The following is a 19,387-nucleotide window of genomic DNA, read 5'->3' on the forward strand; positions in this document are numbered from 1 at the left end:
GTTAGCTCAATTTTCAATTATATTGTATTATATTGTGTTATCCGGTATTTCGATATATTTTTTAGTAAATAAGTGTGCCTCCTTAGATCGTTGCCGCTGTTTTCTTTTCCTAATTAACTTTTTCCTTTTGGCCTAGGGCCCCTCCGGGGCCCATGGCCCCATGTCACGGACACAGGTGGATTTTTAGTTCAAACCGTGAGAGATTTTGGTGGAGAATGCGGGCAAATTGAGTTGCTGTTTTTCTGTGTTTTCTTCTGTTGCTCTTTTAGCTTTTAACAGAGCTACGAGTTTTTTTCCCTGTTAAGGAGCTACCTTAGGTTTGCGATTCTGCACCTGCGAGCTTGACCTTGAAAAGTCCAGGCGGACTGCCAATACTCCGGTATATTTTATAAACATTGTTGAGCTTTGTTTTCTTTTACTTTTTTTCTCTCTATTGAAGAAAAAAAGGGGGAAAAAAAAATGTTTTCTCTACTAAATTTGTTTTACCAGGGACTGTGTGTCATTGGTTCCTTTTTTGAGACGCTCCGAACATATTGGGTCATGTTTAAGCTAGCCACTTTTTCTTATGGAGCTATACAATTGTATAATGGATTGAAAGCATGGTTAGCAATGCTCACTTCGTATCTGCGTACAGCTCCAGAGGGAGCAACTAATGCAACTAATTATACAGAAATGGTGATTTTTAAGCGTGCTCCTCTTTCTTTCTATGAATCCTTTATGCAGTTTTTGAATGATCAGTGGGCCACACTCTTAACCTCCCTGATCTTACTGTTGATTATTGTAATAATCTCACTCAGTATCTGGATTTATAACATCCGGAGGAAGTCTTCCCTAGAACCAGAGAATACTGAGTGGCAGGGAGTGTGGAGAGGTTTTGAAGAGATTCTCAAAGGACAGACATCTTCAGTGTTATGGAGCTTCACTCCTGAACACTTGAAGAATCCTGGGAGTTTGATTGCATATTTGAGGCAGGAATGTTGTGGCTCAGGCAGATCTCAGGAGGCACAAATGATTTTGGGCCTAGCTAATGCTTATCGGGCCTTATTCAATACCATTCCTGAGAGGGAAGTTTTTGAAGCTGAGAGAGAGAGTCTCAGGGCCGAGAAGGAGAGTCTTAGAGCTGAGGCAGAAAAACTTTGGACTGAGAAGGTAGAGAGAGAAAAAGCTTTTGAAGCTGAGAGAAAAGATCTCCTGTACCAATGAGACTCAATCTGGTACGAGAAAGAGAATCTTAGACGCAGAAAAACCTTGGGATGAGAAAAGCTCCCTGCAATCCCAACTCAACACTCTCCAGTCCGAGCACAGCGCCCTCCGGTCCGAGCACGACACTCTCCAGTCCGAGCACAGCGCCCTCCAGTCCGAGCACGACACTCTCCAGTCCGAGCACAGCGCCCTCCGGTCCGAGCACGACACTCTCCAGTCCGAGCACAGTGCCCTCCGGTCCGAGCACGACACTCTCCAGTCCGAGCACAGCGCCCTCCGGTCCGAGTACAATACTCTCCAGACAGAGCGCGATGCCCTCCGGACCGAGCACAATGCCCTCCAGACCGAGCACAACACTCTCCAGTCCAAGTATGATGCCGTCCAGTCTGAGTGCGGCACCCTCCAGGCCAAGTACGATGCCTTCCAACCCAACTGCGACACCCTCCAGTCCGAGCACAACACTCTTCAGTCTGTGCATAACGCCCTCCGGTCCGAGCACAACGCTCTTCAGACTGAGCACAATGCCCTCCGGACCGAGCACAATACTCTCCAGACTGAGCACAACGCTCTCCGGTCCAGGTACAATACTCTCCAGTCCAAGTATGACGCCCTCCAGTCTGAGCGCGGCACCCTCCAGCCTAAGCATGATGCCCTTCAACCCAATTGTGACACCCTCCAGACCGAGCACAACACTCTTCAGTCCGAGCACAATGCCCTCCAGTCCGAGCATAACGCTCTTCAGACCGAGCACAATGCCCTCCGGACCAAGCTCAACACTCTCCAGACTGAGCACACTGCCCTCCAGGCCGAGCATAACGTCCTCCGGTTCGGGTACAACACTCTCCAGTCCAACTACAACAGCCTCCAGACTGAGCTTGGTGCCGTCCAGTTTGAGCGGAACGCTCTCCGAGACCAGCTATGTGCCCTCCAGGGTGAGTTGAATGTATTTAACCAACTACCAGGGGCACATGTAGTCCAATTTGGCCAGCCACTGGGGGCACATGTAGTTCAATCTGACCAGCCACCGGGGGCACATGTAGTTCAATTTGACCAGCCACTGGGGGCACACGTAGTCCAATTGGACCAACCATCGGGGACACCAGATACAATGTTGGTTGCCCCTGTAAGAGGGCGAAAGACAAAACAAGTTTCAACTCAGTTAGAGAAAATGCAGATGGAGTTAGAAGAGCGGAGGGAGTTAGGAGAGCAGGACTCAGGAGACTCAGGGGACTCGGGAGAGCAGGGGGAGTCAGAAGACCAGAAGAAGTTGGAGGAGCAGAGGATGTTAGAGGGGTATAAGAAGATGATAGAGGAGCAGAAGAAGTTTGAGGAGCAGATGAAGTTGGAGGAGCAGAGGAAGTTAGAGCAGTATAAGAAGATATTAGAGGAGCAGAAGAAGTTAGAGGAGCAGAGAAAGTTAGGAGAGAGGAAAAAGAAGGAGGGTTACCTGGAGGAAATAACACAAGCTTCAGGGTCAGGGTCAGAGTCAGAAGAGGAGCCAAAAGCTAGTTTTTCTTTACGAGAATTTCTCAAGTCCAAACTTATAGATGGGGCAGCCTCATCAACACAGTTGCCACCATCAACACCTGGGACTCTTGATAGAGCTAAAGGTGAGCAAAGTATTACGACCATTATTGATCGATCTTTTAAACTGAGTGAAATTCGAGATCTAAGAAAGGATTACACACGTCAGCCAAAAGAAAATATGGTCACTTGGTTACTTCGCTGCTGGGACAATGGTGCCAACAGTGCGTGGCTCGATGGCAGTGAAGCTCGCCAACTGGGTAGCATTTCCAGGGACTCACGTGTGGACAGAGGTATTGGCACATGCCAAAATCGGTCCTACACCCTCTGGAAGTGGATGTTGATAGCGGTAAGAGATAGATTCCCCTTTAAACGGGACTTGGAGCCTGAGAGAAAGAAATGGACTGATATTGAGAAAGGTATCCAATTTTTGAGAGAAAATGCTCTGGTGGAAATGCTATACAGCCGCGAGTTCAATCGTAATGATCCAGACCAATTACATGATCCTGAAGCAGTCCGCGTTCCACGACAAATGTGGCGTGACTTTACAAAAGCAGCTCCAGAAAAGCATGCCAGTGCACTTGCATTAGTATATGGCAAAGGGGACAGGAAACCCTTTGTGAATGAACTAATTGGCAGACTTCAGGAACTTGAATTATTTATAAGCGCCACAGAAGTTAATCTGTATACTTCAGCCATTGTCAAAATTGTGGAAAGGTTAAACGAAATGGAGGGAACACAAAATGATATTATTGACAAATTGGCTAATGTGCCTGATGTAGATGAATCCACGGTGGTACAAGATGATGGAAACCAGGATTTCCACAATCGCCTATTGAGGAAGCTAAACAACATGAGTTCCTCTCGACCTGTATCATCGAAAATCTCAACCATTAAAAAGAGACGTCCTCGTATTCAAGCAAATGACGATGATAAGTCACCTCGAATCAACGATGAGACTACACGTCTTGCCTTGTTGCTTTTCCTCTGTAGTCATGGGGAGGACATGAAGAAGTGGTGTAATTCATCCACTTCTGCACTTCAGGCAGGAGTGAAAGAATTACAAGGTGAAACAACTACCAAGGTGAACTCTTCCAAGAAGGGGAGAGTTCTAGTTGCTGCAAGTCAACGAGGTAAACAATAGAGGGGCCCTGCCCCCAGCCTGGGGGGGGAAAGGGACAATAGAGTATACTGGACTGTGTGGATTAAGTGGCCTGGCACATCTCAACCACAGAAATATAAAGCCTTGGTGGACACTGGTGCACAATGCACCCTAATGCCCTCAAGTCACCAAGGGACACAACCAATATATATCCATGGAGTGACTGGGGGTTCCCAAGAATTGACTATGTTGGAGGCCGAAATAAGCCTCACTGGTAAAAACTGGCGAAGGCACCCTATTGTGACTGGTCCAGAGGCTCCATGTATACTGGGAATCGATTACCTTAGGATGGGATATTTTAAGGATCCCAAGGGGTATCGATGGGCCTTTGGGATAGCTGCTGTTAACACAAACGGTGTTAAGTAGCTGTCAGCTTTACCTGGTCTGTCAGATGATCCTTCTGCTGTGGGGTTGCTCCAGGTAAAAGACCAAGAGGTACCAATTGCCAACAAAGTGGTTCACAGACGGCAGTACCGCACCAATAGGGACTCATTGCTCCTCATTCACAAGCTAATTCGCCAATTAGAAAATCAGGGAGTGATTAGCAAAATGCACTCGCCTTTTAACAGCCCCATATGGCCAGTGCGTAAAACCAGTGGGGAATGGAGGCTGATGGTAGATTACCATGGCCTGAATGAAGTTACACCTCCATTAAGTGCTGCTGTACCAGACATGCTAGAACTCCAGTATGAATTGGAGTCAAAAGTAGCTAGGTGGTATGCCACCATTGATATTGCTAATGCCTTCTTTTCCATCCCATTGGCTGCAAAATGTAGGCCACAGTTTGCTTTTACCTGGAGAGGTATTCAGTATACCTGGAACCGTTTACCTCAGGGGTGGAAGCACAGCCCAACAATTTGCCATGGATTGATCCAAGCTGTTTTGGAACAGGGTAATGCTCCTGAGCACTTGCAGTATATTGATGACATTGTAGTGAGGGGCCATACAGCAGCAGAGGTTTTCAAGAAAGGGAAACAGATAATCCAAATTCTTTTGCAAGCTGGTTTTGCCATTAAGCGCAGCAAAGTGAAGGGGCCTGCCCAGGAAATCCAGTTCTTAGGCATAAAATGGCAAGATGGACGTCGTCACATCCCAGCAGATGTGACTGACAAAATCACTGCTATGTCTCCGCCCACCAACAAAACAGAGACCCAATCTTTTCTGGGAGTAGTGGGCTTTTGGAGAATGCATGTCCCAAACTGCAGCCACATAGTGAGCCCCCTCTATCAGGTAACACGGAAGAAGAATAATTTCTCATGGGGTCCTGAGCAGCAGCAGGCTTTTGAGCAGATAAAACAAGAAATAGCCCGTGCCGTGGCCTTGGGGCCAGTACGGACGGGACAGGATGTGAAGAACATCCTCTACACTGCTGCTGGAGAGAAAGGTCCCACCTGGAGTTTGTGGCAAAGAGCCTCAGGAGAGACCTGAGGCCGACCCCTAGGATTTTGGAGTCGAGCATATAAAGGGTCTGAGGAGCACTACACTCCAACTGAGAAGGAGATCTTAGCCGTGTATGAGGGGGTTCGGGCTGCTTCTGAAGTAGTTGGGACAGAGGTTCAGCTTCTTCTAGCACCTCGCTTGCCAGTAATAAACTGGATGTTTAAAGGACAGGTTCCCTCCACCCATCATGCTACTGATGCCACTTGGAGTAAGTGGATTTCATTAATTACTCAACGAGCTCGAATGGGAAAACTCAGCCGTCCTGGAATTCTAGAAGTGATCATGGACTGGCCTGAGAGTAAAAAAATTGAAACGCCACCTACAGAAGAGGTATCACGTGCTAAAGAGGCACCACCAAACAATGAGCTACCAGAGAATGAAAAGAAATTTGCCCTATTCACAGATGGATCATGTTGTATTGTAGGGAAGCATCACAGATGGAAAGCTGCTGTATGGAGCCCCACACGACAAGTTGCAGAGGCCACTGAAGGTAAAGGAGAATCAAGTCAATTTGCAGAGGTAAAGGCTGTTCAGCTGGCTTTAGATGTGGCTGAACGGGAGAGGTGGCCAATGCTTCATCTTTATACTGATTCATGGATGGTGGCAAATGCCTTATGGGGGTGGTTGCAACAGTGGGAAGATGATAATTGGCAACAAAAGGGTAAACCTGTTTGGGCTGCTGAACTGTGGAAAGACATTGCTGCCCGAATAAGGAACATTGTTGTAAAGGTGCGCCATGTAGATGCTCATGTGCCTAAAAGTAAGGCTACTGAAGAACATAAAAATAACCATCAGGTTGATCGAGCTGCCAAAATTGAGGTGGCTCAAATAGACTTGGACTGGCAGATCAAGGGTGAATTATTCCTAGCTCGGTGGGCCCATGAGACTTCAGGTCATCAAGGAAGGGATGCAACATATAAGTGGGCCAGAGACCGAGGGGTGGACTTAACTATGGACGCTATTGCTCAGGTTATTCATGATTGTGAAACATGCGCCATAATTAAACAAGCCAAGAGGATGAAACCTTTTTGGGGGGAAGGGCAATGGCAAAAGTATAAATATGGAGAGGCGTGGCAGGTTGATTATATCACCTTGCCATGATCTCGCAATGGTAAGCGTTATGTACTCACCATGGTGGAGGCAACCACTGGGTGGCTCGAAACATATGCAGTACCCCATGCTACCGCTCGAAACACCATATTAGGGTTGGAAAAGCAAATCCTGTGGCGGCATGGCACTCCGGAAAGAATTGAATCAGATAATGGGACCCATTTAAAAAATTCTCTTGTAACCACTTGGGCCAAAAATCATGGCATTGAGTGGATTTACCATATTCCCTATCATGCACCAGCTTCTGGTAAGACTGAACGATTCAATGGGTTGTTGAAAACTATGTTGAGAGCAATGGGTGGCGAAACATATAAAAACTGGGAGAACCATTTAGCAGAAGCCACCTGGTTGGTCAACACTCGAGGATCTAGTAATCGTAGTGGTCCTAACCAATCCAGCTCCCTACGTACCGTGGAGGGAGATAAGGTTCCTGTAGTACACATAAAGAGCGTGTTGGGAAAGACGGTTTGGGTCCTTCCAGCATCTGGAAAGGGCAAACCTCTCCGGGTGTCATGGTTTAATAATTTTGTAATTTTGCTATCAGTATTCCACATCATAACATCATATAAAGCATGAATAATTTTACTGAATCTGCAACTTACAGAAGAAGACTACATCTCCCAGAGAGCAACACGACAGGTCACGGGACCTGGACTCTATATTAACTCAGTCGCAGAACAGACTGACGTCTTTTGAGTTCTGGCGTTCAGGGGAGTGTGTGGGAGCCTTCAGCCGTTCGCCTAGATTCACAGTAGGCCTCTCGGTTATGGGACTCATTCTCTCTCCTATTTTGCTTGATTCGTTAGCTCAATTTTCAATTATATTGTATTATATTGTGTTATCCGGTATTTCGATATATTTTTTAGTAAATAAGTGTGCCTCCTTAGATCGTTGCTGCTGTTTTCTTTTCCAAATTAACTTTTTTATTTCGGCCTAGGGCCCCTGTCATGGACGCAGGTGGATTTTTCGTTCAAACCGTGACACCCCTGCTCACACCTCCCAGATTCTCAGTCCATCTTTTTGCCCATCCTCCAGCCCCCTGGTGCTTTCTGCACAGGCAAGGGGAGAGAGAGGGTGCCAAACTTGTGATTTTGATCATTCTCAAGTCCTGGCATCCCCTTTGCCTTGGAGACCTTCAACCGCATGGCTCTTGCAATGTCCATCAACCTGGAAAACAACAGAGAAACATTGTGTTAGTGGGGGTAGAGAGGTCTTCTGGGAAAGACACTGCAGACATGAGCAATAGCTTTTTCACCTCAGGAGGGAAGCTCGGAGGCAGAAGCAAGCAGGATGTCTGCTCTGCATCTCAACACAACCACAAGAACGCAAACTGGAAGTATTTAAATACTACAGGGCAGAGAGCCCTGCTGGAGAGGTTAGAACACTACCAAACTGGACACGAGCACCCCAGAGAGTATTATAAACCACGGTGTCTTACTCAGTGTACAGCAATCTTGGAAAAAAAAGCAAGCAGCCCATATTTCCAACAGAATCCTATTACATGAGTGACAGGATGGAAAGAACCTAGTACAGAGAAAGCATCTCCTCTTAACTGCTGGAATACAGCAGTCCTAGATGTAAACACATCTTGGATGAGATCGGTACTGAGCAGGACTTCATCAAGATGTCACCGGCCAGAATACACCTGGAGACTTGTCAAACACAGAATGAAGCATGTTTGAGCAAATGTAGCAAAGAAATGAAAGTCCTGCCTCATCTGGGTCCATGAGAACACACCTCAGAATCCTTTCAGCTGACATTACATCTTTAAAAGAAAAACAAATTCAGATGGCAAGAGATATCTGGTGCTATTCAAACAAACCTCCCACCCTAAGCAATGATCATTCCATGGCTAAATCAAGAGCCTCACAGCCACGTGCCTCATCTTTGTTTTTCCAACATGTTGCTGCTTCCCCCACTTTTTTCTTACCACCATGCTACAGTCTATGCTCCCAGCTCCAGAAGAGCACTTAGAAGCTAAAACTTTGGTGTTTACTGCAGAAAAAGAGCATGTATTTTATTGAAAAGCTTACTTCCAAAGCAATAAAATTTAAAAAAGATGGGAAACCAACATTAGATTATATTGTTAATGCCACTATTAGTGAATCACAGCATCACAGAATTGTAGGGGTTGGAAGGGACCTCTAGAGATCATCGAGTCCAACCCCCCTGCCAAAGCAGGCTCCCTACACCACATCACACAGCTCGGCGTCCAGGCGGGTCTTAAATATCTCCAGAGAAGGAGACTCCACCACCTCCCTGGGCAGCCTGTTCCAGTGCTCCGTCACCCTCACTGTGAACAAAGAGCAGAACTGGAGGCAAAACCCAGAAATCTTTACATCAAATCTGACTACAGAGCTCACAAAACCAAGGGGTGGCTAACAGCTCCGATAACTTCCAGTTATCCCAGAATCTTGACATTAAATCCTTTTAGGAGAAGCCCCAGCATATTCTAGAATGTTTTTTCAGTGGAACTGAAGGCATTTTGTCCTTTTGCAGTTTCTTCCCAGCTGCATTACCTCTAAACAACCTTGATGGGAAAGATCAACGCAGTGGAGTCAGGCAGCAAATGTCTCTAGAGTCAGCACATCTTGCAGAACAGGAAAGGCTGGGACAGCAATCACACACAGCTGAGCAGCTATTAACAGGGCAACTTGACCCACTCCCAGATAGCAATAACAAGCTGCCTGATCAGCTAATGTCTGCTGGGAGTCCTCACTGCCAGAGGAGCTGTCAGGCTCTGCCTCAAACCTGCAGGTTTAAGTACATCCGTGCAGCTAGCAGTACAGAGACATCACGTAGCAGATGAACAGTAATTTCTCCACAGAAAATTTAAGTCTAGGAAGAAATTTCTTCAAAATCTATCATGGCAAGCATTGTTTGCCTGGATGCTTATACTGCACACTGTTCTCCACCCATTTATCTTCACTGAGTTGGCTCCTCCTCCCAGTGCCAGAGGGCTACGCTGACATCCAGACAGACTCTGACAAACTGAAGAGGTAAGGCGAGCAGAATCTTATCAAGTTAAATTGTGAAGTCTTGCATCTGGGGAGGAACAGCAACTACACGCTCGCAATCTGCCTGTGAGAAAGAAAATCTTTTTCTAGTTTTCCAGTTACAGTCAGATACAAATCTGTACTTGCATCCAGACTGGTACCTAGCTGACAACAGATCTCTGCAGAAAGAAGGGATGCAGGGGACAGTTCAGTGAGGAGCAACATGACTTAGCAGGCAAAAAACAGCACTGGGTAGTACCTGGATAGGTTTTCTGCCATTTTGATGCTGCCTGCCTCAAGTTTTTCCACTTTCAAACAGACAAAAAGCCTCACAGTACACCTGAGCAGCTTTGTGATAAGCACTCTTTCAAAGCTTTGACACGTATAACCACCCCATTAGACGTAGCAGGGCCTGAATATAAAACTTCAACACACTCAGAGTCCAACTGCAACACAGGGAACTCACAGCGGGTATCACTGTACTATTTGGGCACAGAAGAGTATCCAGAGCCTTCTTCCCCAGGGACTGCTTGCATGAGGACCACAGGCATCTTAACAGGCAGGAGCGAACATGACTCACCTATTTTCGTGGAGCTTCAAGTCATTCTGCAGGACAGTGAGGTCAACTTGGAAGTTTTTAATGTGCAGAGCCAGTGCAATGACATATGCTGCAATTTTAGTCTTCAGCGACGCAGAGATTAAATTCTGAACACTGAACAGCAAGTGTGAGAACAGATGAAAAGCAGAGAGTTAGCAAACCCAAAACACAACCACCCACAAGGTGCAGACAGAACTGGAGCCCCAGTTAGCTATGACAAGCATTTCCTAGACATGAAAAAAGAGCTTTAAGAAACACAGATCTCTGATCACAGGGGCCTCAAGATCTTCCTCACCAACTGCCTATATTTCTGTTCAAAAGTGCAGGTCTCTCAAGATGTTTACAGGTTTACAGATTTGATTAAATCACTGTCTGCAGATACTTCTGTCTCTCTGGCACACTGGCAAGACAACAGCAAGATGAAGCTGATCTGAGGGTACTCACTGCAACCATACACAACAGAGCAGGTCTGAAAGCATTTATTTTTACTGTTCACCTCTGGTCTGAGTCTTTATAAACAAATGCTCCTTCGCTGGCCCACATGGATTCAACCTCTCTGTGAACCTCCACTTCACAGCAAACAGCAGATATATGATGGCTGAGCAATTGCAGTTAGGCTGTGCAGAGGCTGTTGGATTCTCAAGGAAAGGCATTGTAGCAAGTTACAAGTCTTCTCACTCTTGATCAAGCCAGCCAGGTGAAGCTGGCTAAATCCACAGGCACAGGCTTGTTTAAGCACATGACTCTGCCTCTCCCAGTTACGGTTTAGACTTACATTATTCATGTATGAACATCAGTCACAACAGAATATTTTACCTGGCCTGGCCTGCTACTCAAGAGAAGCTTCTGCTATTCCTGTTTTGGTGCAGTGCTATTTGATAAAGACTCTGTGACCCTTCAAGCTGTTTTCTACATCATCTGAACATCAATAACATCAAAGCAATCACAGTTCCTTACCTGCCATTGTTGTAGGTCAGTGAAGTGAAGTTTTTCATAAGTTTCCTGCTAATGATGAGCGGGCATTCAGGACCCATTGGATCTAGAATAGAAAGGGGTTTCACAGTGAGCACCAAGACTGGTTATTTTTATATCCATTTCAAGCCTCCTAGACTAACTCTTGTTGGATGACCCCGCGTCTCCACCAATGCAGAAAGATATTTACAGACAGATTTACCTTCCTCATCCATCTTCCCAGACACTGAAAATGGTAACGTTGGAATTTTTTTAAGAAACAGAAACACAAGGTCTGTGAAATACAGCAAGTCCTGTAAACTTCAATCAAAACATTTGTGCAGTGCTTTTGAGAAAAGCAGTTCCTGCCACTTTATAAGAAACATTCTGAAGACTGTCATCCACACATTGAGATACTAAGCCAAGTCTGACACAAAGACAGCACAAAAACACCTAAAGATTGCATTGTGTACTGCATGCCTCTTGCAGCTAAAAAATGGAGTCTAGATGAGGGAGAGCACTGATAGTTTCCTGCCTCCTGGGATAAGAACCAAAAACTGTCAGTAAGTAAAAAAAGAATCTCAAACTTAATCTTAATCTTAAACTATTTTACCTCCTACAATTAGGATCTCACTTCAGGACCCCGATTTATGACAGTTAGAAAAGGACTGAAGAGAATGACACACGTATATCCCAATAGGTGCAGATCTAAAACTCCACAATGGCACGGAAATGCTGAACCTCATCATGAAACAAGCTGAACTGTAACTGCTGCATGTAGCTGTTTATCAAACAGGTAACTCTGGGAAGCTTCATTGTTTGCTATTATGGTAACTACAAGCCAAGTCCCAACAGGCAGCTGAAAAGGGTAAGAGTTGAAAATTGTCTTACACTTCTTCTTGATGATTTTTAGGAAGCTGAACTTAATAAGGATGTCCAGGAACCAGAGGCATCGAGCTTTGTGATCCCTGCTCATCTCATCAGCAGGCAGGAACTTCAGCTCTTCTAAGACGAAGGAGCAATGGCTAAAGAGGAAAGAGGGAGCATGAGGACCAGAGAATCAGGGACTAGCTTTCTGATTAGAACACACCCTTAAATTCAGTGCACAGGTCTCCTAGGTTAGAATAGTTCCCTGAACACTAATACAAGAAAGCTCACAATGCTGCTCTTCTTTTTGTCCACCACAGTCAGAACATTTCTGCATGTGGCACTACACAAGTCCCTGCACTGCAAAAACCACAAGTACTCCATGGAGTGTGCGCATGCACACACACTTCTGCTTAGATACAGATGGGAAGCAGTGAAAGTGAGCTGTGGCTTCTGCTTTACCTGCTTACTTCAGCACCAGGCCTTAGCACAAGTCCATGTCCATTTGCAAAGCTACAGTAACTTCCAGTTACGACAGTATGTGGCATGGACAATGCTCGGCCACAGGAATATCATCCTTAGCACAGCTCTGTGGTCCCATATCTAGGTATTTTCCTTCATCCTGCACTTTGGATTTACTCCCTCTCTTCCCCTGTAATATCAGTTCCCAAGAGGACAGCCACACTGTTGTGCACAGCACCTTTTCTCCCATAAAGTTAAACCTCCACACTTCCCAAAGGTATACACTGGGTCATGATCTGATGCCTTCCCTTTAGACTGAAGACTATCACTACCCATACTGTAGAGCTGGTAAAGCTGGCTACAGCTGCCATCCTGCCTGTAAGAAGAAACACGATTTCACAATGCCAGCCTTAGCTATTAAAAGGCTGCTTGTGGAAGTATTACCTTTTCTCTTCTGTTTTCTTGGCAATTTCCTCTGGAGTGATGTTAATAAAGGCTGCTGCCGGACCCTGCAATGCTTCATACTCTGCTGGAGATATAACTGCATGGACTTTAAGGAAAAGAACATGGGGACATTCTCTCCTTTCTGGTTCTGAATAGCTCATAGTGAGATACGGTCTGTCAGCTCTTGCTATGGGAGGTGTGAGGTAGGGAAGTGGGGGAAAAAGATTATAAATTTGCAGAAAGTAACAACAGAACTTGTTGTAACCAAAACTAAATGTCTCTGAAGTACAGTGGCTCAAACACAAACAATTTCTCACATACTCCTGACATTAATGCTATTCTTAGCTGAATGGCTCTGAACAGGCAGGCATAGTACCCCTGTATTCGTAGGGTGGAAGAATACAGAACTGTTAACCCTGAAGCCTCAACATACTAAGTTCCTGCTATCAGCTTTTGGCTGGTGAGGGGAGAAGGCTCAGCTCTGCTGTCAAATGCCTAGCAGCACATTCTCCACATGACAGACTATCAACAAGAAAGTTTACAGGCACCAGAAACCACACTGTCACTGAAAAAGATACTGTCGTCAAACTTGTAAACATGTTCTGGTTTGTCAGCATCTTCATGACATGGTGGTAGGAAAATGGACATGTTCTGTTCATCATCTTGGGCCACATCCTGGATCAAAGCTTTGGAGGGAAGAAGAAAAGAAGAGAGTATTTGGACCGTGCAGACAAAGCCACAGAGAGCGGACTTCTAGAACACCACCAAAACTGGGCAGAGATGGACAGTGATAACATAGATGTTTTTCCTAACGAAATAATAAAGCAGCTCATTTTCCAATAAAAAGTTTGGCAAAGTCCTCAACACGTTCCCATCTCAGCAGTTAAACCAACCACCTCCCTTCTTACTCAAGGAAAACACCCTTCTTCTTCCCACCATGTTTGGCAAGGAATGGACAGGAAAAAGTTAATTTTGATTGCCTTCCTCAGCATCTCAGACAACATCCTTACCTGTTACCCCCTTTGCATCTATAACATCTGCTGCCGCTTTTGTCACAGCTGTATTGAGAATATCACTGCCCACTGCATTCATTCGCCGAGAGTTCAGAGCTCGCTTCTGCTTCCTGGTGCCAAATGCCTCAATGCACAAATCCATCTGTGCATAACACAGAAGCAATGACAACACACTGCTGAATTCAAGACACTCTGCATGCAGAAAGAATACCCAGATAACCACTGCTTGTTCTGCATGTACATTTTTAAAGTAATTCCAAACATAACACTGGGTACAAACAAAGCATACAACAAAGAAATGCAAGAGGGCATGTTTTACCTGGGACTGTAGACAAGTCTAAAGTATTTAGGAAAATACTGCTAAGCTAGACACTAACAACATGCTATCTCAAAAACCTGCAATGCACAGAAAGAATGCTGACCCTGCACAAGTTTGTCCTGCAACAAATCAAACATCTCAGTTTCAGACAAGTATTTACCACTGTCTGCTGGATAACTATAGCACATTATGATATCAGGTTTCAACTTTACCTTTTCCCTGTAGGATTTATTCTGATAATCCCTTGTGTCATCAGGAATAAAGTTATCTACAAAAGAATAAAAATTAGTATGTTTGGCTTGCAGCTCGCAGGAAAGTGCATGTATTTGGTACCCCTTTAATAAATTACAGAAGGATTAGGTACACCAATTCAGGATCTTCTCTACAGGATTTTGTTAACAAAGGAATATGTTGAATATGAAAGACTATGCACCTGAAAGAAAGAGGGAAAGGCAGGACAATTTTTGCTACAAAATCTAAAAGCATAATGCACAGGCTGCTGCAATACTAAGCTCCTGTTGCCCACAAAAGAAAACAGTTCCCTAAAGATGATATTCTTCGGATTATTTCCACTAGATTCAGTAATTAAAAGCAGTTCTGCTGGGGAAAAGCTGCTTTCTTTTTCAGTGAATGATTCAGTCTACTGACTTGATTATTTCCAGGCTTCTCTCAGCAGGAGAAGGGCTGCAATTATTCTAAGCAGTAACAACTTTATTTCTAACTCTGGTATTTCCACCCCCCCACCCCCAAGCTCTCTGCTTAACCTTTCCCTCAATATTAGCTATGATTTTGCTTCATTCTCCCTTTCTTCATGCCACACTGCTCCCCAGGAGTGGACAGAGTGATGTATCCTTCTTCCCTCATCCTAAGGCAGCACAGCAGAAATAAGACTAGGAGGAAACAGAGTGCAATGCTGTCAGTAGCAAATTAGTCAATTTTGAATGCACACATATTTCCAGGACATTGTGACCTTGGCACAAAAGGGTTAAATAAAGAATTGTCCTACCTGACAGTAAAGGTTGCATGTTGAATATTTCAGCATTATAGACTTCCATTTGCCCAGAATCCTTGTTTAAAACACCAAGAAAATACCTGGGGAGAACAAGTGCAAGTGATAACCAATGAGACTCTCAGAGCTGAGAAAAATGAACTTAAAATCTCTAGAATAGGTTAATTTCTAGCAAGTCAAATCTTTTTCATTTCACACTTCAGACGAGCAAACCCAAATAGTTTGTGCTGCTCCTCACCACAGAATCATAGAACAGACTCATAGAATCCTTAGAGTTGGAGGGGACCTTTAAATGTCATCTAGTTTGTATTTGGAAAGAAAAATTTAATAATCTATATCACGACCCTTTCAAAAGAACTAACATAAGGACATTAAATGGCTGGAAGCACCTCATCTTAACAGTTTCTGCAATTCTGTTTACTCTTTGTTGTGTCACCCCACTTCTACTTTAAGTAGTCCCCATAGTCAGAGTAGAAATAAACCACGAGCAAATATTGCAGGATGAATGTAGCACATTCATGGGGCAAAGCGCTTGCTAACAGGAGCCTGACACCCACACCAAACGTACATCAGAGCTCTGTAGGTTAGATATGACAAAGTGAGATGATTTTACACTGGTTTTCCACCTATACAAAAGGTCATTCTGCTAGAGGATGGGAATGATCCCCCATGCAAAATAATTCTTAGGAATTCACGGGATTTGTCTCCAGGCTACAAAGTTCACCTTCTGAAACCAGGACATGTGAAAACTGGTGATTTCACCAAGGCTTCCCATTGCAGCATGAGGCACAGACAAGTTATTAATTCATACAGCACCACCAGACTGTGGCCCCGAAGTTAAACGGTGACTAATGACCCACTGGTTTCCTGAACAAGATACTGATCTTGACAGTTGTAAGAAGCCATGCTTTTTACATTACTGTCTCAAAGTCTGCTGAAATGGACAAGTTCAGGCAAGTCCTGGCCAAGGTTCCAGGACTGCCTTTGTCTGAGACACACAGGAGATGGACAAGTCCGGGAGCTACGAAAGGGAGATAAGATACTGATCAATGGCCATTGAGTGGTCTTTTTGTGTTGGCCTATCTCAAGGAAGATGGCCATCCCTGAGGACTAATGGCCCTTAAGTGGTCTTTCCTGTTGGCCCATCTCAAGGAAGATTGACATCTCTGAGGAAGTCACAGGACTCTGACCCGAGCCTTCCCGAAATCTCTGGAAGGCTAGAAAGAAGGATAAAAAGGGCACGGACAAACCACGGTTTTGTGGGCATCTAGGTATCTGACCTCAGATCCCTCCACCGTTGTCCTACTGCTGCCTATTCTCTTTTCTGGGATTGCTGCTCGAGACTCTGCTCCGAGGGACCTCGCTGCCCAAGACTCTGCTTCTAGAGACCACGGTACTCTGACCATCTTTTCTGCGATTCACCGATCTGCTGCTTGCAGCTTGCTACTCCGTTGCTGCTCTCCCCTACGCTTATTTTGCCCCGGACCAACGTTAACAACATGCTACGGGACGCTGCTGCATCCAGGAGGTGACTATTCCCCGCTTTAACATAATTCTTGCTCTTTTCTACCTTTTTCTATCGCCTACTTTCCCTTCCCCATCACCCTAATTTTGGCATTCGTCGCTCTCCCTTCCCCATCCCCTCAATTGTCTATTATTTCCAATAAACTGGTCGGATCAACATTTGAATGCTCTTCTTCTTAATCTCACGCCGGGCATAACATTATTAAAAGAACCTTTGCCTCACTCCTAAATTGGAGCGAGACAACAGTTAAGAAGGAATAATGCTGTTGTCCATAGGTTTCAGCTATGTGCAGACACCTTCTCACTTTTCTTCCCTCCAGCAGACCTAAACTCCACTTATGTGTAAGATCACAACATGCAAAATGGTGCAGCTGCCAGGAGATTATATCAACTGCCCCAATCCTCTCCATTCACACCATGGTCTCAATGAGAACTCATCAGTCCCCAATACAGAAGGCTACAGAAAATACTTTATTTGTGCAGTTCCTCTGCTTTCCCCTCCCTGTTTCTGCCACAGCGTTGCCAGCTACCCATACCTGCATAGGGAGTTGCTTTTCATAGATCCACTGCTGAAGTTATTCCCCACGTATGAAAGCCTTTCAGTTTCTGAAACCTGACAAACAAAGAAAAAAATTACTTGAAGAGTGCATTATTTGAAAGTGCATATTTTCCTGCATGTACTGTATCTCTAGTGACACAAAGCTCAAATTTGCCACGGTCACCATAGAATCACAGAATTATCAAGGTTGGAAAAGACCTACAAGATCATCTAGTCCAACCATTACCGATATTTCTCAGCTAAATCATATTCCTTTACTTTACTTTACATATTCCATTTACTTTATACTTTATAAAGTAAATAAATAAACCATCCTTTAAAGCAGTAGGAGCAGTCTGTGAAAGAGGCAGTGGAAAGGAGCATTCTGTACCAGTCACCTGCACATCCTACTCGCAGTGCTTAAGGTTGCTTGATGCAGTTACTCAAAGCCTTTCTCGGTTTACAGAACAAGTGTTAGATGTCAGAATGAGCCAAGTGGCACAGAGCTGTGGGAAGGCAACATTACAAACCAGAGGATCATCACCCCGGGGGTGCCCAAGGAACGACTGGATGTTGTGTTGAGGGACATGGTTTAGGGGGAGCTATTGGTAATAGGAGAACGGTTGGACTGGATGATCTTTAGGACTTTCACAGAATCACAGAATGACCCAGGTTGGAAGGGACCTCAAGCATCATGTAGTTCCAACCCCCCTGCCTAGCAGGGCCACCAAACATACACATTTACTAGATCAGGTTGCCCAGGAGACCCTATAGATCCCCATAGAGACCCCATAGAGACCCACAGATCCCCACAGAGACCCCACAGACCCCCATAGATCCCCACAGAGACCACATAGACCCCATACATCCCCATAGAGACCCCACAGACCCCGTACATCCCCATAGAGACCCCATAGACCCCGTACATCCCCATAGAGACCCCACAGACCCCATACATCCCCACAGAGACCCCATAGATCCCCACAGAGACTCCACAGATCCCCACAGAGACCCCATAGACCCCACAGAGACCTATAAAGACCCCATAGACCCCAAAGATCCCACATAGAGACCCCATAGATCCCCATAGAGACCCCAAAGACCCCCACAGATCCCCATAGAGACTCCACAGATCCCACAGATACCCATAAACCCCCATAGAGATCCCCATAGAGACCCCATAGACCCTCACAGATCCCCATAAAGACCCCATAGATCCCAATAGAGACCCATAGAGACCCCTTAGATCCCCATAGAGACCCCATAGACCCCCATAGAGACCCCAAAGAGACCCCATACACCCCAAAGAGACCCCATACACCCCAAAGAGACCCCCACAGAGACCCCATAGAGACCCATAGACCCCCATAGAGACCCCATACATCCAAATAGAGACCCCATAGACCCCATACATCCCCATAGAGACCCCATAGACCCCCATAGAGACGCCATAGACCCCACAGAGACCCATAGAGACCCCATAGACCCCACAGATCCCCACAGAGACCACATAGACACCATAGATCCCCATAGAGACCCCCATAGAGACCCAGAGACCCCATAGATCCCCATAGAGACCCCACAGATCCCCACAGAGACCCCATAGAGACCCCACAGATCCCCACAGAGACCCCATAGAGACCCCCATAGAGACCCCATAGAGACCCCAGAGATCCCCATAGACCCCCATAGACACCATAGATCCCCATAGAGACCCCCATAGAGACCCACAGAGACCCCACAGATCCCCATAGTGACCCCATAGAGACCCCACAGTCCCCATAGATCCCCATAGAGACCCCACAGACCCCACAGATTCCCCACAGAGACCCCACAGATTCTCCATAGAGACCCCATAGACCCCATAGATCCCACCCCCGGTGATGCCGGGCCTTACCAGGATCCTCCGCCTTCTCTTCCTGGGGTTGGACACCTCGCTGCTCCGGTACAGCGAGAACCGCACGGCGTCGGGTCGCTGCAGCTGCCCATTGGAGAACGTCACTACGGGCGATAAAACAGGCCGTGAGTCCCTCAGCACCTCACCGCACCGCACCGCCCATCCCGCATCTCTGCTCACCCAGCACTGCCGGCTGCTCCTGCTCGGGATCCCCGCGGTATCTCCACGTGGCGGTGGCCATACCCGGTACACACAGGAACAGGCCAGGCGCCACGCCGTAATGGCGGCACTTCCGGTGGGGGCGCTCCGAGATGACGTCACATCCTCTCG

The 19,387-nt window shown here is 45.9% G+C and overlaps 1 protein-coding gene across 1 annotated transcript; it reads right to left on the reverse strand.

The window, feature by feature from the left end:
- Nucleotides 1-7,005: 7,005 nt before the first annotated feature.
- On the reverse strand, nt 7,006-19,354 carry POLR1E (RNA polymerase I subunit E). The gene is made up of 12 exons (XM_015850087.3): nt 19,238-19,354; nt 19,058-19,161; nt 17,159-17,235; nt 15,096-15,181; nt 14,302-14,357; nt 13,768-13,912; nt 13,336-13,443; nt 12,758-12,854; nt 11,876-12,009; nt 10,991-11,072; nt 10,016-10,147; nt 7,006-7,606 (listed from the first exon to the last, which is right to left on the reverse strand). Exons 1-12 carry the CDS (start codon nt 19,296-19,298, stop codon nt 7,447-7,449), a joined length of 1,242 nt encoding a protein of 413 aa, XP_015705573.1. The 5' UTR covers nt 19,299-19,354; the 3' UTR covers nt 7,006-7,446.
- Nucleotides 19,355-19,387: the final 33 nt, after the last annotated feature.

The sequence above is a fragment of the Coturnix japonica genome, chromosome Z (genome assembly GCF_054131305.1).
Source record: "Coturnix japonica strain WE chromosome Z, WE-NBRP24, whole genome shotgun sequence".
Taxonomy (NCBI): domain Eukaryota; kingdom Metazoa; phylum Chordata; class Aves; order Galliformes; family Phasianidae; genus Coturnix; species Coturnix japonica.

Excerpts from the sequence above, each read along its gene's own strand:
- POLR1E (XM_015850087.3), bottom strand. The coding sequence starts at position 19,298 with ATGGCCACCGCCACGTGGAGATACCGCGGGGATCCCGAGCAGGAGCAG. Across the intron at positions 15,182-17,158 it reads AAAAGCAACTCCCTATGCAG|GTATTTTCTTGGTGTTTTAA; the intron begins GTATGGGTAGCT and ends TGTTCTCCCCAG. Across the intron at positions 12,010-12,757 it reads AAGAAAACAGAAGAGAAAAG|CCATTGCTCCTTCGTCTTAG; the intron begins GTAATACTTCCA and ends TTTCCTCTTTAG.